The 23,323-nt window shown below is 41.7% G+C and overlaps 1 protein-coding gene across 1 annotated transcript in view; it reads right to left on the reverse strand.

Moving 5' to 3' along the window:
* Nucleotides 1-3,823: 3,823 nt before the first annotated feature.
* DEPDC1B (DEP domain containing 1B) overlaps nt 3,824-23,323 on the reverse strand; it is a 64,432-nt gene continuing 44,932 nt past the window's right edge. The window contains exons 8-11 of the mRNA XM_050947195.1: nt 13,063-13,229; nt 10,984-11,160; nt 5,830-6,015; nt 3,824-5,121 (exon numbers count right to left, since the gene is read on the reverse strand). Of these exons, the coding sequence (XP_050803152.1) occupies nt 4,960-5,121; nt 5,830-6,015; nt 10,984-11,160; nt 13,063-13,229 (692 nt within the window). The 3' untranslated portion in view covers nt 3,824-4,959. The remainder of the gene's footprint in view (nt 5,122-5,829; nt 6,016-10,983; nt 11,161-13,062; nt 13,230-23,323) is intronic.

A 23,323-nucleotide genomic window follows, 5' to 3' on the forward strand; every position in this document is an offset into this window, starting at 1 on the left:
TTGGCATAACTTTAGTGCTTGACTAGTCTTCTGAAATTTCCCTAGTATTCCAAAATGTATTAAAAATTAACATTAGCAAGGCACAGGACTTCACAGTCAGCTCCTTTAAGACTCTTGGGTGCAAGTTATCCAAGCCTGCTCTTCTTAAAACATTTGTTTATCCCTAGTAGACATTTAACATCCTTCTTGATTACAAATGAAATGAAAAATACTTCATCGTCCTCGGGTGATACAAGCACATGATCCTGCTCCTTTCCCATGACAGAGGGTTAAGGGGGGCCTTGGCTGTGTTATTTAATTTTCACAACAAAGCTTTATTTTGAATAGAAACTCACTTATCAGAATCAAAAAAGAAGCAAAAGTTCACTTTAAAAATTCATGTGAAATAAGTGAATGGCAAGTTCTTGAGCATGAGATTCAGAAGCAGGTTCCCTACGATTCTCATCCCAGCTCCATCACTTCGCATTGTGGAAATTGCACTCCTGCTTCCCTAGCCCCATATCCAAATTGACAGAAGTAACATACTGGCATACATTGCAAGGACCGTAAAGCACTTTAACTGTTCAGTGCAAAATATTTTAATTTGGCAAATGCATGTGCATTCACACCCCTGGAGGGGTTGCCTGTGAGGATTAAACTAACCGTCTGAAAGCATAATCTATACTTGAGTTGAAAGACCAGTGCCATAAACTTGGAGGCAGTAGCAGAAAAATCTCTGATCTACTCACTAGGTGGGAGAATGAGCCGAGTGTGTTAGCATGGGTTACAGATAGAAAAAAAGACCTGTAATAAAAAGGAGTTTATACTTTATGGTAAAGTTGATCTTTAGAAGATGAAGACCACTGCCAATCTATCTCAGCAACAATTTCATTTTTAAAAAATGGCCAGTTAGGCTGTTGACACTCCCTTCTTTAAGATGGAAAAAGAAAAAAGCCAGTAAAAACTGGGAAAGGGGTGGGAAGCAGTGCTTTGCCAAGCCTCATTCTTAAGACTATTGTGAGATTAAGAAGCAAAATTACTTGGGAAATTGTTTCTGAAACAAGTTTCTGACAACAAGTCCTAAGTGGCTCAGTAACTGAACCTCTGACTCATTTGTGGTTTCCTTGAGGGTACCTCACATCTCAGATTTTGAGCGGTCACCCTCCTTGGGATGGAATCATACAATCCACTCCTCCCTGACCAGGGATTTAGGGCATTGCTACACTTGCAGATACAGAGTGCTTTGAGTTAATGCAGCCTTCATAGAGCATAGTAGGGAAAACGCTGCAATCTGTCCACACTGACAGCTGCAAGCGCACTAGCATGGCCACATTAGCAGCTCTTGCAATGGCATTGTGGTAGCTATCCCCACATGCAAGTGGCTGCAACATGCTTTTCAAATGAGGGGGTGGGGTGGAGTGGAGTATGGTGTGTGTATGTGGAGGGCAGAGAGAGTGGGGTTTTGGGGAGCTGAGAGCATGTCAGCCTGCTGTCTTGTAAGTTCAGACAGCAACAGACCTCTCTCTCACACACAGTATTCCACAGTAATGGTTGCTTTGTCTCAGAGCAGATAAGCATGGCGGATGTCAGAAACGGAGCTTTCAAAGGGCACATCGGCATGCAGTGATTCCAAAACAATGACAAGAGTGGCCACTTGACTTAAGGGCATTATGGGATGTTTCTGGAGGCTGATCAGAGCACAGTAATGCAACACCTCGTTCACACTGACATCCAGGCATTTCATCCAATGCGCACCAAGTGTTAATCTTCTCACCGAGGTGGAGTGCCAGAAGCACTCTAGCCGTGGAGTCAGAGTGCTCTAGGTGCCTTGCCAGTGTGGACAGATAGTGAACTAGGGCGCCCAGGGCTGCTGTAACGTGCTGTAACTCTCAAATGTAGCCATGCCCTTATGCTGCAGACTCCTACAATTCACAGGGAACACCCTCAGGTTTGGTTATAGTTCACCAGCTACAGCTCTGCTCTCTCAGAAGCAATGACAAGACGAGCCAGTGACCAGCCAGCCTTCATAAAGCAAAGTACTATTTATTCAGAACAAAAACATTACAGAGAAAATATTTCTTGAAACCAGCTTATATGCAGGCCTTACTTAACAGGCAAATCATCATCTTTCACAGATAGAGAGGCAAGCTTAAAAGTATTTCAGGTTGTCTTGCAGGCTAAGTCCCTCTGGATCACAGTCTCATGTCAGTTTGTGAATTAGGTGAGTAACCTCCCTTCCTCTGGCAGGCTGGTCACCTCATATGATTCTTAGTTCTCTGTTTGCTATGCTTTTTTAAACATCATACCTCTCTGTGCAATTTACCGAAGGGGAGAGGCTTCTCCAGGCTTACTACCAGCTTACAGATTTGCATTAATTGCCTCCAGTGATTTTAGTTCCTGCAGGAAACCCATATAAAACTTTCCTGTGGAACCATAACACAATCCCTTAGCCCATAAAGATGCATAACACATTTACAAAGTAGATGAAATTGTCTTTGAATATTCCTTGTGTCCATCATACCTCTCAAATAATAGCACTCTGCATTCAGGATAAATGAAAGAACTATTACATGCTCTTTCATACAGGGATAAAAGAAACAACAGAAACCACCGTGCCACGGTACTAGCCACCATGGCAAAGCATGAGCTGAAGTTTAAGCTACGTGGATGAGGTGTTTCTGTGGGGACTGATTTCAAGTGCGAGGGGCTGTGGCATTGATTGGTTGCAACTGTGTATGTCAGAAGAAGAAAATCCACAGACAGTAAGAGGAGAGAGTAGTGTGGCCCTGAGAGGGAGAGGAGACAGAGTTCGTTGGGACAAAGGACTGGCTGGAAATTCAGGTTTGGAATTACGAGCAAGGAACCTGCTTAGTGGTGTTTGTTTTTACTGTCTTTAGGGAAAAAGGACTTAATGTACATTCTTTTCAATTGAAAAAACTACGCCAATCACAACATGTCTTCCATTCTTCTCTTATCCTGGCCTGTAGCCTCATTTTCTCTTTTTAATGGAAACAACGTGACAGGCCCCCAATATTGGCTGACTGCTCATGCCAAGGGGAAAATCAGGAGCAATACACAGCTCTATAAGAAAACTCATAGGACAATGGCACAGAGCTATCCCTGTTGCCAAGGGAATAAGGTATCTACATTACATACAGAGTGATTTCTGCTCCGCCAAGGTTACCCACAAACACTTAAAATGTGTTTCTACTATCCCTGAAAAGTATTCTGTTCAACCCGATAAGTGGACTAATCACCTGGGTTTGGGCCTTATACTTAGTGGATTACTCAGTATCTGAAGAGGGAAGAACAGACCAATGGAAATTTTATAGAAGACTATAGTAGTATCTTCCAAGTCCATCATGTGCATGTAAGCTTTAGAGACTATGGCAAATTAAAAATGTTACATGTTAATCTGTCCAAATTTATGGGGTAGGAGAAGAAATGACTCCAAGATGCTTGAATAGTAAAAAAGAGATATTAACTACAGCTAAAATTGATACATTTTTGCTTGGGACAGGGAAAGTCAACTCTCTAAATAACCTTGATTGATCGGGCCTTCAGCCCTCATATAGATTGTGCCAATCATAACATGTCTTCCATTCTTCTCTTATCCTGGTCTTTCTCCTCCATGTGTGATCATGCCTTTTCACGATAAAATCTTCCTGTCTCTTTGGAGGTCAGCTGAGTGGTTGTTTCAGTTCCTGTCCAAGAATGATTAATGCATGCGACAAAGGAGAAGGGAAAGAGAGCTTGTGGGATCATGTACTGTTGAAGCAAAAACACAAAGTCAGAAAAAAAATTTGACTGTGTTAAACCAATAACCTTTTAATGCACATCCTGGTAAGAATTTGATTAATTAGTGCATTTGCAAAGCAAGAGAGTGTTGTGAAGGCTAGATTACAACCAAACCACTTTATATTCCTTGTAACTTCAAAGTGGGAAATTGATCAAGGTTTTTAAACCACCCTCAAAACTTGCAATAGAGTCCACTGTGGAGACTCAGACTCAACTCTTTCACTCTGAAATGTTTCAGAACTGTGGCTCATTACAGATATGAAGACTATGATAAAACCCACTGCCTCCAGAGAATTACCTTAAAAAGTTGTGTTTTAATAACTGAAAAAATTAGAAGTGCTGCAGTTCAAGTACAACCAAAATGTACACAGTAGAACAGAAGAATTAATTATGGAGAACAAATGCATCCTCATTAAAAATAAAAATCTATAGTTCTTATTTAATTTTTGACCTGGCCGTAAATACCTCCCTTTTCACAGAAAATAAGGCATTTGATTTTCATATAAAAATGTGTAACTTCCATCCTGTTAGTGACTAATTTTGTACAGCAATATTTAGCAAGATCATGTAAGTTTTCAAGGTCTGGCCACGCATCAATGAAGTCAATGGAACTTCAATAGGAGCTGGATCAGGCCCCAATGCAGCATATGAATGAGGAAACAAAGGGCACTCTTGAAATCAGCATTATATAATATATCAAGGCTAATACCTGAGACAGAGTCAGCAATTCAGTACAAGATCCAGTGTTTCAAGTTCATTCAAGTATGTACAATGTTTTAATCCCTCCGGCATGCCAGCTATTAACAAAGATAATAGAGTCTCCTTTTCAGAAAAAATGCTGTTGCCAGTGACAAACAAGACAGTGAAATATACACATAAAAATACATCTAAGACTTGAAATGACAACTAGAAGTATAAAAGCAAAGAATTTTTTCCATATCATTCATAATGATTACCCATCCTGTATTTAAAAATAACAAATCATTAAAAATAGCCAGTGACAAAAATACTGATAATGGTTCAAAAAGCATCCCCTTCAAAGTGTTTTGCCATTACAACCTTTTCCCACTGTTTCAGTAGTTAAAGTTTTTCCAGTGTTACATGCTGTTTAGGTTCCATTTGCATAAGATCTACCCTATCATTAATATACTGAGATACAGTTCATTAGTGACTCTGGAAATGTTACATTCGAAAACTTCTGGTTCTTTGAAATGGTTGAAAAGGCTTTTTCAATGCCCACATCAGCAGTTTTGGTTTCTGTTTATTTTTTTCCGGAAACAGCACTGCCTCACTTTCAGGAGTAGGAAATCGTTCTTTATACACTTCAGGGTAGGATTTCTGAAACTAAAAGAAGAAGTACAGTTTAAACAAAACTTCACAGCAAAAGCTTGACACTATTAATTCAACTACTTACAAAACAAACAAACAAAGCAAATCTCAACTATACAGGTCAGTAAAAATATGCTTTCCTGTGCCATGCAGTCTAGAACTATGCATTTAAAATTTGGTAGTCTTTTCCAATAGGATTTATTTTACTGCAAAGCCCCTACTGTGAGAAACTGAAGTAAAAATAAACTACAATTATTCCATCTACAAGAGAGAGTGTCTACAGTTTAAGTCTTAATGCCAGCCTCCTTTTCCTTTTGAGAAGTGGAAGCTTATAATTTGATGCAGACGTTTATTTTATGAAAATGCCTCAAAATATCAAACTACATAGAAAAACATTTCCATCTTTTAACTCCATTAATCTAAAGCCATGTCTACCCAGGGACACTCGGAAAAGTAAAAGGAAAATCAACCGAAAGTGCAAAGTCAATTTGCATACATAAAAGTATGTTGAGACCCTTTCCTCCCCTCTTTCCCCCACATAAGGATGTTCTCAGTCAGGATTTAATGTGCCTTTAGTTCACTGTGACTTAATCCTCAAAAATTTAAACAACTATGAAACTGGTCTTTATACAGACGTAAAAGATGAGAAGCAAATATATAAAATCCTTCACATGCACAAGGTTGAAAAGAAAACACAAGCAATGATTTGAGAATTTTCTTTACCTGCTTCAGCTTCTTCTTCTTGTCTTTGACAGATATTTCTTTATTCATTGTAATTTCTTCCAACAGAGCTGCCAGTGGTTCTTGAGAGCCAGTTACTCTTTGGTATTCAAATTCATCTGTACTGATTTGGGGACAAAACGACGGAGCAGGAAGAGTTGTATCAGTATCAGCGTCTGCATATTTTATCTGAAGGAGAAAGAGGGGGAAAGAAAGGACTAATTTCAAGAATAAATTTGGAAAAATTGCCTTGATTAAAGGGAGGGCCTGTATGGTTCACTGACCACAGTGTGACCTTGATCAAATCAAGAAACAAGTTGATGCTTCAGTTCACCCAGGCCATTGCTTGTAGAAATACAGAATCACTAAAGCACTTCATCATAAGTTAAGGAGAGGAGGAGGAGGAGGAGAGAACCCTGGCACCTGTGGAAAGAAGGTAAATAAACAGAGGTGTTAGGAAACAGACAGACAGAGAGCGTGGAGGAGAGGCAGGGGGAGTGCAGTGATAGGATCTGGGTAAGTGAGGATGGCACCAAGAAGCAGCTAGCTGGCAAAAGGAGAGTGACCAGCTATTATGCGGCTTCTCCCTCTCCCCTCCATACTGCCCCAGGGATACAGGACCACCCTCCATGGAGAAATTGCAAAGTCTGCCAAAAAGGGCAGAGAGAGAGAGAGAGAGAGAGAGAGAGAGAGAGAGTGCACGCGCACAGAGAAATCCACAACCCTTTGTTTGGTCCTCTACTGTTTTCAACACCACTTTATTGGTGTGGAAGGGTGGATTATATTTCCCAAAATCCCTGTAAAGAAAGATTACGAAGTTGACCAAGATCCTTGGTTGAAAGATGTCAGAGAGGGGCAGAGTACTATTATGACCACTAAAAAAACCCTTGAAACCATGCAAAACATGTCCCAGAATCTTAACATGGACAGTTTCATAGGTAGGACACCCTGCAATCTTAACTCAGTTGCAGAACACCACAATAGAATTTGCTGTGCAGATTTAGATAAGCATTTACTCCAAATTAATTAATTTAATCTTACACTTTTTCCTTGTTACTCAGTTCGACATTATTACAGAATAGTTGGGAGCAAGACGACAACCTTCACATGGTGCTTCTGTTAAGTGCTGATGTTTTTTGTGCTCTGTGTTTTGTGCAAATTCACCAGCACACCAATGTCACCAATTGGCCACTGGACGTTGTTTTAAATCTCCCAGTGAATGTAGCAATGATTATACTTCCCCAAATCACCCTTTTCAGGACCAATAAAGAACAGTTGGGCCAGTCCTCCAAATATACCAATTTAATGTAGACAGGACGTCCAGGGGAAAAGTGGATTACCTCTCAAGGACCATCAAAAGACCATCACACTGACACTGTGGCCCTCCAAGAAACACACGTGAAAGAAGAAGATAAAGCTGCCAGATATAAAATCTATGGCTACACCAAAATCGCTGCCATCAACCATCCAAAACATGGGGACTAGCAATGTATGTGTGAAATGGATTAGAGGATGTGAAAGTTTAGAAGAACTATTGACCAATGGAAGAGAGCTCCAATATGGTTAGAATCAGAGACATCATTATAGTAAACATATACAAGCCACCCAACATCATGTGGCCTGATTCCATCTTACCTTACCTTCCTCATCCGACCATTTATATAGGTGACTTTAACAGCCAACAAGATGACTGGGGATACTGCTTAAATGACGCAGCCATGGAGCAGATCACAGAATGGGCCTTCCTTGAAGACCTCCACCTGCTCTATGATCCAAAGCAACCTGGATCTTTTTAGTCTGTGAGGTGGACATCGGATCACAACCCTGACCTGTGTTTTGTGACCAAGCTATTCAGCTGCATCCTAACCCGAGATCGTAGCACAATGGCTGATTATTTCCAACCCTGGAAACTTAGGCCTAATGCACAAAAAAAACCCCAAAACCATGGTAACTGCTTTTCATCTGAACAATAAAATGGCTAATACCAAACTTGATGTGCAGTTCTGCGGTGAGAGCATCAGCCATGAAGCTAATCCAAAGTATCTTGGCGTTACACTGGACCAGAGTTTGACCTTTTGACAACTTCTCAAGATAAGGTCAGGTCCCGTCTTGCGCTTATCAGAAAACTGACCGGAACATCCTGGGGCTCCAGTCCAGGGACTTTACGAACCACAATAATTGCCTTGGTATAGTCTGCAGCTGAATATTGTGCACCAGTGTGGTCTCATAGCACTCACACTAAACTCCTTGACACTCAACTCAATAATACTATGCGCATAGTGTCGGGGATGCTCAAATCTACTCCAGCTGACTGGCCCCCGATCCTATCGCACATCCAGCCTCCACAGATTAGAAGAGCTGCTCAGACATCTCACTTTCTTAATCATGTCAATGCAAATATGAGGATCCCACTGCACCATGACTTGCAGAACCCACCAAAGACTAGATTAAAATTCTGCAACCCTTTATGGAACCGTATTAAGATCCTTACGCCCAACTTTGATGCGGAGGCTCAATGGAGAGTCACATGGAGCACTTTAACAGCTCAAAACAAACAGCTTGTCGTTGATCTTGTTGAGGAACTGTCAGGTTTTGATTTATGTCGGAAAGACTGGTGCAGATTGAATCGCATCAGGACATCTTATGGGAGATGTGGACAAACCCTCTTTAAATGGAAAATGAGGCAAACACCTGTATGCAACTGCAGTCAACAGGCAAACGATAGAGCAAATCATATGAATGTCTCCTTCATTCTTTTGCCAGGGGCCTGAAGGATGTTCACCAGCTTACTGCTGTGGCAATGTGCTGGCTATCAAACTTAGATATAAATTTGTAGTTGTTGCTACCTACCTAAGGCACTATAGGCATAGTAAAAGAAAAAGATGACATAGTAATTGCTTAATCAAACAATCTAAGGCACTATAGGCATAGTAAACACACCTAACTGTATTAGTATGGTGGAGGGAGGAAGATTTGCATGTAGTCCAAATGACTGACAATAAAACATTCAACCACTCATTTATGAAACACAGTAAACAAAACCATAATTCAAACTAATCTAACAGCAGCTGGCATGTTACAGTGTTATAAAATAGCCAACTTCACAGCTCTTCAGGGACACCAAAGCTTTGAAAAAGACAGAGCAGAAGAAAGTGCGACACTTAAGGCTGCAGTTCCACATGTGTGTTACTGTGAAGATTTTACAAGATAAATCTATCTCTGGCTAAATCAGTCACAAAAAAGGACTCTAACTTGGAAGTCATGATTTTAAATTTAGTCACAAAATCAGTCAGAAAATATAAGTAAAGCACAGAGTGGACTACATTAAACTCCCTCCTACCTTAACTTCAAATAATCAGTGAATGACTTGGGTAAAACACAAACAAAACTCAAACAGTTGAGTGGTTCTGCTAAGTCAGAGCAACACAGTGTCAGCTAATGGTTTGTAAAACAGCCCCAGTAAGGAGTTGACCTTGCTTCTCCCCATTGTTCTAGGCTTCTGATCCTTTATGTACTTTCGGTATGAATAAATTGTCCTGATGGTTTTGGGGCAAATGACTCACAAAGGTTTGCCTAACTGAACATGCCCCTACAGATATTCTCAGAAGCTGCACTGGGAGTTATCAGGGGAACTAAATTCTCTCTTGCAAAGGCTAATGAAGGATAATTTAGACTCATGTCAATACATGTAGAATTGGAAGAGGGCAAAGAGGATATTGTCCATCATCCATACTTGGGGAGGACTGGGGTAAAGGGTGAGGTTGGGAACATGGCAGAGTGGGTAATGCAAATCCTTTAGTGCAAGGGGCATGGTTATTAAGGGAAGGTAGAAGTCTTGAGACAAAGAATCTCATTTTTCTATATAGCAAAATAATTTTCCTGAATTGCAGGAAACACCAATAACCAGGACTGATGGGAAAGTGAAGTTAGGATTATGAAGAACTATTGAACATAAACAGGTTGAGTGATGCCAAGCCATTGTGACTTCCCTTAACAGATTTAACAAAAAAAAGAGTCAAACACCTTCTCTCTGGAAGGGACTAAAAAAATAATTAAAAATAAATTCCTGCACAAGATTACAAGGGTGACACTGTGATTATGACATCTAACATCCAGATATTTTAAATATAAATATACTGGCAGACATGTTAGAAGAGAAGACATCCCTTGAAATTCCACAAGGCTTCCCTTTTACATGATATTTTAAGCCCACAATTCTGAAGCAAAACCAGCCCAGGAGGCGAAAAAGGAAATAATTAAGTTTCCTCTTTAAGCTTCAAAATTTGTGAGCCAGCAAATTTAGATCATCTGCTGGAGTTGCTGAATGAGGATCTGTGTTGACCTCTGTCCTGCCAAACTGGAAAAAAATACTTCCTGGCTCTAGGTGAACAAGATAGCAATTAGTATTGTAGGTTAGGTATGACTGAATACATTCTGAGAGTTCATCTGCAGTAAGTGGGTAGGGATTTTAATCCCTGACAGAAGAAGCAGTTAAGGATTCATTTAAATTTGACTGAGTGCCTTCTCGAGAAGGTTCATCTTAGTACTACTGAAAATAGCTTACACGCTTATCTATAAACTAGGGTTCATATTTCTCTTCGATTTTGTACTATATATGTTTTCCTCTTCATCCTTTTAGAATTGGGATCTCCATGGAGATGAGGGAGAACATTTTATTCTTCTTGAAGTCATGAATCACCAGCTCAGCCACTGCTACAACCCCCAGCCTTCCCCATGTGCAGGTTGGTGTTTTGTCATTGAATTAAATTTTAGATAAAAACTTTCTTTAATGCAACTGGGATTTAGGAATTCAAATAAGTTAGGAGCTTTTGAAAATTTTACCTTAAGTCAGGTCGCAAATCCCCACCCCGACCATGTTTCATTAGTCAGCCACAAAAAAGCAATGCTTCATGACATGCAGTGGGTATATAGTCTCCCCCTGCACTATTACTTTGCCTTAACTACCCAATATCTACTTAGTGTTTGTATAAATATACAATGTCTTTAACGTGTTGCTGACAGCAGCAATTCATTCATGCTATATGCAATGCCTAAGATATCAGAGAGACAGCAAAAGCTATAAGACTTGAAATTTCTCCCTTCTGTTCCTAAAAATAAGACATGTGATGACAGAAGAAACACTTCTATTAGCCCCACCTGGACTCTTCGGAGATGTACTACATGCTCCTCTATGACAGTCTGTAAGGAGGAGGGAACAGTCAAGATCTCTTGGCAATTGTCCATCAGGAACGTTACTAGTTTAGCAGCAAGCAGTTCATCCAAATCCACTTCATCTCTAGAGCAGAGGATGCAATGAGAAAACGCTTGAACCATCTGGAACAAAAATCAGGAAACAACATTGTATACATTTTCCCCTGTTTGCAGGAAAAACTGTAAATAGTGTTGAAGTGCAGACTTCAACAGCAGCAACACGTTTCCAATACACAATACTTCTTTAAATAGTGGTGTAAGTGAAACTATTAAACCAGGTTAGATTCCAGTGGTGTAGTTACATAGTCTAGCCTTTATTTCAGACCTAAACTACTGGAAATAAAACTCTGTTATTGTTAAGACTTGAAAAGATAGCCATTTCATTGGGATATCAAACCAAAGAGAAAATAAGAGTAGTACTTCATTATAATAAATCATGGACTATTATGTAGTGCAAAGTCACAAGGTTATCTGGATTTCCTTATTAAAACAAAGAAAATGTTTCTGTAATTCTAACTAGATTTCAGAAAGCTGTCCAGCTCATTTTCATGCAGCTCTGGACCCAAACTACTGCAGCTGGTTAGACACAGGTGCAAGCTACAACATTAGTTGTAATAATTGTAATAATTAATTGCAATCATCTTTTGTCTATTTTCCAGTCACTACTTGCCATTGTTAGCACAGCAGACAAATAGAGTTCTACTTCTCTGCCACATGCAACAGACTAACTTGCCAACTGCTACATTAAAACACTGTACAGAGTACACACATAGGATCGATAATAGCACTTAGGAGGTTTTAATCAAGTTATCATGTATAGTTAATTAAATTCTTAATGGCTAAAAAACAAATAGGTGCATGCACTCTGGTTTCATTTTACAGTGAAAGGGACTTGATTATTTTCTTTTGCGCTTTTATTTGCAATATACTCAAAGGCAAGAAAGCCACATTTTCCTATCCCCTTGGTTCTCTGTCACATGGAATCTTTGCCATTTATGTCTAATAGAACAAATGGCAACGTGACTTTGCACAGCCTACTGTACTTCCTTGTTTGCGTTCTACTGTCATTGGTATTAGCAGCAACAAAACACAGGAAACAAGGCTGGAGAGAGGGTCTGAGTATAAACTATGGCTTTGTCAAAATCTAACAAAAATGGCACTTAAAACCAACATTTTTATAGCAGAGTGGTGAACAAAAATATTGAGAGTCTGGCAGACATTTTCCAATGGATGAGCACTAAGGAAATCAAATTCTGAGTTCAGTGTATACAACAATCTCTTTTTAACCTTTAATCTATGTCTGAAAAAGGCAGTGTCTGAAACATCTCCCATCACACACCATCCCCCCAGATGCAATTTCTGTGAAGGGGGAGGAAGGAAAGCAGATTACTAGAGGCACCATCCCTCCCCACACACTACTTCCCTCTAGAGCAGCCCATCCGAAATCCTGTTATCTGGGGAAGTGGGAAACTAGCCATCCCTTCCCTTCCCTGAAGAACTCTGCTGCAGTAAAGCTTCATGGCCAAAACCATCTTCTATGTATCTGATACTCCATATTAAAACCATAATCATCTTTAAATGGTCCCTAATTGTTCTTTCAAACAGCAGTAACATAGCCATGGAGTTTTTCCTCAACTGTCAGAATACAAAAATATTGTTTTTTATATATATCACTAGAATCTTTTACACATAAATTGTTTGTCAACATTTCACCCTGAAGGCACCAAAGGTTCTCAAAGTACAGCAGCCTATTCAGTTTAAACAAATTTGATATTGTGGGAGACCAAGTATTTAGGCTGCAATTCACAACTGTTATCCATTTCTATGAAAACAGGGAGAACTTCCAACTTCTAAATGGTGCTCTCATCAATCAGTATCTACAGGGTTGAAATAATGAACTGAACTTTGTTTGCTATCATCTCCAAAATGTACTATATTTTGTATGTATTAACAAGAACCTTTCATCTCTGCTCTTTCAAGGTTTCATAAGCCTTGCTAAGTTTTTCATATTAGAAATATGCATACCAGTGTTCTGGTCCCAGCTGTGTCACAAAGAGATGGCAGATCTTTGTTGAGGCTGATCCTTGCCATCATCTTCATCAGCAGTTGCAGCTTTTTCCGATTTTCTGGAGGCAGCAGAAGACAGGAAACCCGAAGTGCTTCAATGGCCTTTTTGTTTTTCTGCAGCAGACCTGGTTTAAATAAGATTTACATAAGAACAGCCATATTGGGTCAGACCAAAGGTCCATCCAGCCCAGTATCCTGTCTACCAACAGTGGCCAATGCCAGGTGCCCCAGAGGGAGCGAACCTAATAGGTAATGATCAAGTGATCTCTCTCCTGCCATCCACCTCCACTCTCTGACAGATAGAGGCTAGGGACACCACTCCTTAGCCATCCTGGCTAATAGCCATTAATGGACTTAACCTCCATGAATTTATCTAGTTTTCTTTTAAACCCTGTTATAGTCCTAGCCTTCACAACCTCCTCAGGCAGGGAGTTCCACAGGTTGACTCTGCGCTGTGTGAAGAACTTCCTTTTATTTGTTTTACACCTCCTGCCCATTAATTTAATTTGGTGGCCTCTAGTTCTTATATTATGGGAACAAGTAAATATTTTTTCCTTATTCACTTTCTCCACATTACTCATGATTTTATATACCTCTATCATATCCCCCCTTAGTCTCCTCTTTTCCAAGCTGAAAAGTCCTAGCCTCTTTCTCTCTCCTCATATGGGACCCATTCCAAACCCCTAATCATTTTAGTTGCCCTTTTCTGAACTTTTTCTAATGCCAGTACATCTTTTTTGAGATGAGAAGACCACATCTGTACAATTGAGAGATTTAAATTAATTACCTTTCCTAGTTACAGTTTTCCCTAAAAAATTTCACACATCTAAAACCTATTTTCCAAATCTTCCTACCTACTCCCCTGACCCCCTAGCAGAATTCCATCACAAAGTTGAGCAGTAATACAATTTGAACTTATATATTTCCCCCTTGTGAACTAGTTCAGGAATTCACGTAACTTCCTTCCAGTAAATTTGAAAATGACAAAATGTAAACATTATCACAGCCTGGTTATGTGAGAGAGGGGAAAGTTACTTCTTGGTATTTGTGGCTATGAACGGAGTAGTCACAGTATATCTAATACTTTGCCTCTTCGTAACCATCAGCCTCAGGCATGTTTGCAATTTAACAACAGCAGCCATCAAATGAAAAAGTGAAGATTGGAGCAATATCTGGAAAACCTAACCAAAACAGCATGCCCAAATCAATTGATAACAGCTATAAGAGTCAGCACTGAAACATGGATTATACCCTCTAAAACTATAGACAAACTGATTTAAGGTCAGTCCAGCCAGAGTAAAAAACTCCTGAAAGACAAGGAGTGCAAGGATAAAACATTCATTATTGAGACAACTTGGCAAGAAATATTTTGGGAAAAGCCATTCGCAGGGTATATCTACACATAAACTGCTGCAGTTATGCCGCTGTAGTGCTGCAGCTGCACTGCTTCAGTGTAGCCACTACCTATGCAGAAAAGAGAGGTTCTCCCATTGGAATTGATAATCCACCTCCCATGAGGCAGTAGCTAGGTCAACAGAAGACTTCTTCTATCAACCTAGTGCTGCCTACACTGGGGGTGAGGTTGGCATAACTACATCTCTTGGGGTGTGCATTCTTCACATCCCTGAGAGCCATAGCTAGGATCATGTAAATTCCCAGAGTAGACCAACCCTGACTCACGTCAACTATTTTAGATATGTTGAATAAACTGTCACTTAGCATGGAGAACATTAGGCTACATGTTGTGTTTATATTATGGTCAGGTATGAGCTACGTGGGAGATGAAATGTGTGGGTGGAAGTGAGTTAGTGATTTGAAACCTCAGGACTCTGTGAGGGCCCATTGGATTGCAAGAAGCCACCCTGGAATGCTTATTTGAAAGTCAGCAATCAGAGGGGGACCACTGAGGCAAAAGTGTGGAGAGTGGCCAGCTGGCGGTGGTTTGGTGCAGGCTTGCTGAAGTTGCCAATAAAAGATCTCCACAAACTCTAGAGACTGGTCCATCAGCGATGATAGAGGGTCAGACTGCTGAGACTATAGCGGTGAGACCAGATTGGGAGAATGTCAAACTCTGTTGCTTATGAAAAGGAAGCCTGAACTGGGATATGAAATAATATTTTCCAAGGCTTGAAAAGGACACTTGGCACTGAGAGATGTTCAGTACCAGAGTTCATTCATAGGTTTTAATTGCAAGTTTGCTAATTCAGTCTGGAGTGGAGCTGCGGTGAATGGGGATTTCTGCAGCAGCTATGAAGAACACCTACTATACCTATCGAGGTGCCACCACTCCTGGGACATGGTCCTTGTTACAAGCAAGCAGAGGGAGAGGTACCCTGAGGTAAAATTTCCCAGTGAAAAGCTGGTGGTAGCAGGTATCTGAGACTCACTCAGAGGAAACCTAGGGTCATGACATCTAGCCTGTTCAAAGACAGTTCTAGAGTTCTAAAAACCAAAATTAGAAAGTCTAATCTTTTGGAAAGATAAATATATGTGCATTTCATATTCATTCTAAAAATATCACTTAGTATAATAATCAGGCTGCTTTCTGACCAAACTTTCAATGCATTTCTCAATAGCTGTAACAGAATAATGTGTGACAAGAAATAATTTTCACCCTTAATAAGCTGTCAACAAGATAGTGGAATATCCATAAAAAGGTTTACTTTAACGTACGCTACCTCATAAAATAAAATATTACTTTATCTCCTTATACCCACATTCCTTTGTATAACTTCTTGCTTTATTATACCACACAAAAACTTTTGACTGAAAGTGAATCTACATGCAATTGTATCTGATAGCAACGTGATTAAAGAGCCAACATAACAAAGCAATTAAGAGTCTACCGAAGACAATCTATTCTCATGTATAGCTTGAAATATTTTTGTAATATATTGGCAACACTTTTTCGTTAGATACTATAAACCCAGCTTGACAAATTCAGCAAACAGCTACAAAAAGGTTAGATAGCAGCAGTGTAAGAGTGAATGAAAACAAAGAAATGATGATAGAAACAAAATAGTAAGTATGTTGAACTCTCTCATTACGAAAAATTAATGTATTGGTACAGATACCATGCAAGAGTGTTTGAAATTCAATAACCTTGGCTGGATCATTTCACCTTGCCACAGCATGCAGCTTCCCCCGCACTCCTCATAAAGTTGCTTTCCATATAGAAATGGGAGATCAGACACCCCTGCCAAGAGCAGGGTAATGTGAAGTTAGGCATTCTCTCTGACAAGGAATGATTAGAGACCCACAAAGGTCCTCACCCTACACATCCAAGTGAACACAGGATGTCCATACAAAGGCCCTGGCCTCTGGCACATCCCAAGAGCTTTCCTTTTGCCTTGCACTACCCACAAGTTCCAATTATAGGGGGCAATATTTGCCTGTCAGAAGCTGAGACTCAGACAGCAAAAACACAGAGGTGGTAGATCCCAGACAGGAAGGTATGACAGCATCACTAGATTCAGTTTCAGGTATTCTGTGACAAATATTGGTGCAACCACACAGACTAAATTCTTAAAGGTGAGAACAAGCTGGCTTCTCAAGCTGCCAAGGCCCAAATAATGGACACAAAGCATAGCAACACAAAATACTATTAATACACACACAAAAAAAGGCAGCCTTTAAATACTGTGGATTATTTTTAGTATAAATAACCTTCTAACTTTCAACTTCCATTTTATGATTCTTTATTTCTGATGCAAATAATTTTCAAATAATAAAAATGAGATAACTCACTTGTGTGCCACAGTTAATTTTGGGACTAAAATAAATGATGTCCTTTGAAATCAGGGTGCAAGCTTTCCGCACCTCTGGGTTAGGGTACCCCTTGTGGCAGCAGCAGTGGGGGATTGGTATGCCTACCGGGTGAAGCAGTCGCCAGCCTGGCTTGCGGTTGTACAACTGTGCAATTCCCAGTTCAACCTGCTGGGTGCGGGTTCAGAACATCAAGAGGTAGTCTCCTTGTGGGGCTCCTAGTGTGGGGCTGAGAACTTAAGCAGTCTTGGGTTCTGGCCTCCTGGCTGGAGCAACCAACAAGAGTCTATTGTCCAGGCCTCCTAAAGTGAGGACTGAGCAAACAGCCAACATTTCTGGCCTAAAGTTTAGCATGTAACCAGCCCTGCGTATGGGGCCAGAGATAGGGAGACCCAGGTCCCTAGAAGTGACTGGCAATCCCACCACAGGGTCACTAAGGAAACATGCAGTCGCTGCTTCATGTCCCAGCAGCACAACTGGACCACTGGACCAAAGTCTTGCTTCCCTGAGCTACTTCCTAACAGCTACTACTGGCACTGCTGTGTCGCTGCTGGGACCTGATTCACAGTCTCACAGTCATTCGATACTTCCTCCAGTCTCCCCCTGGTGTCTTCCATCTCCTGGGACTGTGGTTTGCCTTTTCTCCCCGCTGCCATTTTCAGGAGCAGGCATGGGCTTGGCTCTCTGGGAGGGACATCTGCCTCCTTCCCTGGTCCAGCCCCAACTGAGCTTCAGGACCCGGCTCTTATACTTCCTGCCTTGCCCTGCCCTGTGTCCCTGCACTTCCTGCAAGGGGGGGGGGGGAAGGCACGGTTAGCTGTTCCCACCAGGGGGAGTTAACCCCTTCTGTACTGGAGGAAAGCCACTCTACTTTACCACATGGGGATAGTTAACAGGTTTAGAAACAAGAATTAGGTAACTCGCAGAAGAGAATATAGACTACAGGTGAAATCCTGCCCCTACTGAAGTCAATCCTTGGATTCTGACAATTTAACTCAAGCTTGGTAACCCAGAGCATGTAGGTATACTATTTGAACTGAGAAAACTAAGTTGATCATGGGTGGAATATATTCTTCCTAAAAGAGAGAGTTCTTGGATACTATGAAAGAGAACCCAGAAATGGCATAAATGTTTCCTGGAAATGAGTCTGTTAAACAGTTTAGGGAAATCTATCTAGAATCCTGTAATATAGTGACAAGCTCTACCCATTCTGGAATTTTCCAGGTTATATATTCCCTGTTATGCATCTATATGCCGATGACAAAAAAGGGCCTATACTCTGGTGTATTGGAATAAGTGATACAGTGCTTGTATAAGACAGGGACATGAATGAGGGCTAGTTGTCTGAGACTAAAGGCAAATAAGATAACATTAGCAGATATGGGATGCAGTTAAAAAGACAAGTTCTTAAACTGAAAAACCATTGGGGCAGAGACCATGCCTCATGTACGTTTGTAAAGCACCTAACATAAACAAAGTCCAAGTGTAAGTGGCACAAAAAGAGAGAAGCAAAGAAGGTGCTCTAACCTAACATTTGAGGTCAAATTAAGAGGAGCTCTTCTCACAGAGCCAATTTGGAAATTTAAATTGCTGTACCAGAGGTATACATAGTACTACCAAATTAATAACTTACAAAAAGAATCAGACACTTACAAAGAACCAATAGTCTACATCTTCATTGCAGAGTTATTCTGGACTCTTACTTGGGAGTTACCCTAATCCCACACTATTCCACATGCAAAAGCCTCTCACCCAAGTTTACTGATTCTTTCAATCCCATAGCCTGCACAGGGCTATGGGCTAGAGCTTGGGTGCCACTTTTACATGAGCTGGTAACTCATAGGATGACCAGATGTCCTGATTTTATAGAGACAGTCCCAATTTTTGGGTCTTTTTTTTAAATATCCCCATCCTGATTTTTCACATTTGCTCTCTGGTCACCCTAGTAACTCACCACCTTTGCAGGGAGATGCAGGCTAAATCACTTGATTGCTGATAGTCCCCCAATATCTTCCCACAATTCCTCCCTTCATATGACCAGAAGGATAGACAAGATCTTCTGCAATTCACTGAGAAAGAATTAGAGTGGGTTCATCATCTTACTGCAGCAGTAAGAAGCATGAGACATGCTCCCAGAAGTCTTAGCCACTCTCCCCCTACCCGTCACACACACTTAATCACAGTATCAACAAGGATCCAATAACTCAAGTATGGCTTTGCAGACTAGGATAACCCAGATGTTCAGACCTTGGTGATGTTTACCTAGTTAACTCTCCAGTGAATCAGACCTTTTTATATTATATTTCTAAGGTTGAAAGAAGGGAAATGAAAAACAATTGCACATTCACCTAATTAAGAGAGGTATAAGAACTGAAGGGATGACTTAATAGCCACAAATATATTGCCTGGTAAGGTGATTTTCTGATCGTCCTCCTGAACTTATTTAAGAATTTCTTTTAGAAGGAAGGTTCAGAAAGAAGAGAACACATGCACTTCAAATTTGCATTTGAAAACTCTGTACACTGCATTACGTGAAAGTTATTTGCTAATAAATCAATCAGAGATGACAAAAGAAATCTACTATTACATTACTCTAGTCCAAGCATAGCACCCAAAATTGACACCAGAATATTCAAGATAAGTTACAGTACTGATCACCCAATTTCACTTTACTGAAAATAGTTTTTGCTAAGCTCAATGGCAAATGTATTCATGCAACACCAAAGCTACCCTCTTCCCCCCACCTTTATATATGATTCCAAGTTAAGCATAAAAATGCTTATTTGGCACATTGTTACATTGGTGCACATACAACTCAAAAAGTGTCTCGCTGGGTTAACTCACAGCATGCTTCTATCACTGGTGATTGAATAATACCAACTAGGTAGAGAAGAATCTCTATGAAAACAATCACTGAATTAGGCAGAATGTAAATTAAGCAATGTATAAATATCACTGTAGCTTGGGACCTTAGCTCCTCTGTAGTTTGAAAATTATCCTGCACAACATCAAGTTTAGCCACATCTTTCTTCCTAATAAAAAAAAAATCCCACAAAAACAAAGGAATAATTTCTGGATAATGTTCAACTTTTCAGGAATTGCAATGAGTGAACCTTCTGTCTCTCTGTGGTTGTAACGGCTAACTGCAAACTGTGATTTTTCCATGTATTTCTGCAAATGCAATTTTCCTTGATTTTCTGTTCAACTGAAACATTATCAACTGAAGGGGAAAAAAAGATTATATTTTCAAGTTGAAATCATGTACATTGCTTGTTACAGAACAACAACAATAGAGACCCCAAGGGCAGTGGGCCCTCCTTCCTTCCTTCTGCACAGACTGAAACCCGCAATTCCAGCTCCTGAGGATCAGTACCAGGCTCAGTACTGAAGTCTGGGTCGGGCACTGCTCGGTGTGACAGAGGAGTCATTCTGACATCATAGAGTAGGAACAGCTAGAAGGAGGGCCAGGCTTCGGCGGAAAACCCCAAGGGTTCCAAAAAGGCCATTGCATTTGCACGGGCCAATGCCCGCTGGTCTGGTAGGAATCCTCACATTGTGATCCACCACCATGTAGGGCTGTCTGGTGAGGCACTAGTAATGGCCCCTCTGCTGGGTGCAGAACTCCACCTCAGACTCTGATGATGAGTCATCATCTTCAGGAACCACGGAGGTGCGGTATGCATCAGCTCCAAGGGCCAGTGCAGAGTATCCAGGGATTGGTGCTGAAGCAGGGAATACCATGTCGACATCAGCACGGCCAGTTTCTCTCTAGATCAGGGGTCGGCAACCTTTCAGAAGTGGTGTGCCGAGTCTTCACTAATTCACTTTAACCTAAGGTTTCGTGTGCCAGTAATACATTTTAATGTTTTTTAGAAGGTCTCTCTCTAAGTCTATAATATATAACTAAACTATTGCTGTATGTAAAGGAAACAAGGTTTTCAAAATGTTTAAGCAGCTTCATTTACAATTAAATTAAAATGCTGATCTTACGCTGCCGGCCCGCTCAGCCTGCTGCCGGCCTGAGGTTCCGTTCACCTAGGCCAGCAGCGGGCTGAGAGGGACCTGTGGCTGGGACCCCAGCTGGCAAGGGGCCTGTGGCCAGAATCCCAGACTGGCAGTGGACTGAGCAGCCGGGACCCCAAACCAGCAGTCTAGGGTTCTGTCTGCCAGCTCCTGCCAGCCGGGGTCCTGGCTGCCAGCTGCGCTCAGCCCACTGCTGGTCTGGGGTCCTGGCCCTGCCCACACAGAGAGGGTACCTACATTTTCCCTGGTTCGAGCCCATTCTCTTCCTCTCTCTCCGCACTTAGCTGAGGGTGGGAGTGCACGGAGCACAGGGTTGGAGATGAAGGAGCAGTCTGGGGGTTGGGTGCAGGGTCTGACCAGGAGCTAGAATGAGGGAGGGGGATCAGGGTTGGGGCAGGAGGTTTGGGTATGGAGCGCTTACCAGGGACAGCTCCCATTTGGTGCAAGGGCTGCAGGTGGGAATGTGGGTGTGTGTGTGCAGGAGCTCCTGTTTGATGCTCAGGGTGGTGGTGGGGATGTGGGGGGGGCTGTACAAGAATCAGGACATGGAGTGTGGAATGTGTGGGGGGTGCAGAAGTCAGGGCTGGGGTTGTGGGGAGGTGTAGGGGTCAAGGCAGAGGGCTAGGTGTGTGTATGGGGGTGCAGGGGTCAGGGTGTGTGTGTCGGGTGCAGGGGTTAGGGCAGAGGGCTGGGGTGCTTAGCTTGTGAGAGTGCTCCCAGCCCCCTGCCATGAGCAGCTCATGGCAGGGGGCTGGAGGGGATATGCCTCGATTCCTCCCCTTTCCCCAAGGCCCCATCCCTGCCTCTTCTTTGCCTCCTCTCTGAAACAGCGAGCACACTGCAGCTCCACTTCTCCCCATCCCCTCGCAAGGGTGATCAGCGCAGTGAAGGAGAGGAGGGAGGGCAGGAAAGCAGCATACTGGGGGAAGAGCGGGGGAAGTGGAAGCTTGGCTGCCGACAGAACCAAGCTTCTGCTTCCTGCCCCCGCAGGAGAGAGCCGTGGGCGGGGGGGCTGAGTGGGGCCGGGATCCCGGCAGGCAGCAGCGTGCCATTAAAAAAATCGTGCAGCAGGTTGCCAACAAGGGTTCTAGTATTGAATGAGGGCTCAAGGCAGCACGCTTCCTTCTGTTCACCCTCACCACTAGTGCCAACTCTTGCACTGCCGGCGATGCTGGTACTGAAAGTGTCAGTAAGTCCTTGACCACAACGAATGCCTCCATGGTGGATGGCACCATGATCCTGCTGGTGCCACGATGTTCCCTAGTGCCAACAGCTGGTCCCACAGCAGACTCAACAGAGCCTGCCAACAGGGCGGAGTCGATGGCGCAATCTGCAGAGCAGGGAGAGAAGAGTGGCCAGACCCAGGTTGCATGCCACTCCCTGTGCTTGTCCTCTCTTAGATACAGGGAATGCCCTCTCTTGCACCACTGTTTCTTATGTTTCTTTCTCAGCACCGGTGATGGGGAATGGTGCCAAGAGTCCCATGCAGCAAGAGGAGCACTCCGTATAGACACCAAGGTACTGTGCCAAGCCCAATCGGCTTAGCTCTGAAGCCAGTCTGAGCACCACTTCCATCAGGAGGGTCTTGAAACTGGCCTCCCAGTCCTCCTTCGTATGCAGCTTGAACTGGTGGCAGATCTGACAGTGATCTCATGTGCAAGTCTCACCCAAGCATTTAGCTGGAGTGCGGGTCACTCACAGGCATGGGCTTTCTGCAGGAGGCATAAGGTTTGAAGCCTATTTATTCAGATATCCTTAATAATAACAAGCTTTGAGATTAGCTCCAGTACCATTATTTGTAGAAAACAATATTCTTAATAAACTTTTAAAAACCACACTATACATTTCTGCCACAAGACAGCATTTTTCTTATGCTACATAATCACTGTATTTTACTACAGATCAGGTTTCTCTTTAGAAGACGGAAATGAAACCTCCTCCATGTTACATACAGAACAGATTCACCAAAGGCCAGCTACTAGTATTTATGCTCTTGGAGTAAAAATTTTCAGTACTGCCTAAATCTTATTTTCAAAAGTGCATAAGCCACTTTTAACTGAAAAAAAGTGTGCAAAACTTTTTTCACTTTCACATAAACATTGTTATAGGTGAAGTGGGGTTTTTTTGTATTCTATTTGTGAAGATTATTGCAGCTGTGAAATAAAACCCAGTCAATGCTGTGTGAAGTGAAATGCAACATACAATGGAAAGTAACATGCAAATAAAAAGTATGTGAAAGAACAGGGAAAGATTTTAATTGAATAGGATTTTTTAAACAGATAATTTAATGCTAGCTAGTAAAAGCATACAAGAATAAAATGCATACAGAGTGCATAGAGAGAAAGTCAATAATAGAACGTAAGAGCTGAGTCCCTTTTGAAAATAAGATTTAGCTATCTAAGTCATTCAGCCACACCTCAATATCTTTAAA

The sequence above is a fragment of the Gopherus flavomarginatus genome, chromosome 3 (assembly GCF_025201925.1).
Source record: "Gopherus flavomarginatus isolate rGopFla2 chromosome 3, rGopFla2.mat.asm, whole genome shotgun sequence".
Taxonomy (NCBI): domain Eukaryota; kingdom Metazoa; phylum Chordata; order Testudines; family Testudinidae; genus Gopherus; species Gopherus flavomarginatus.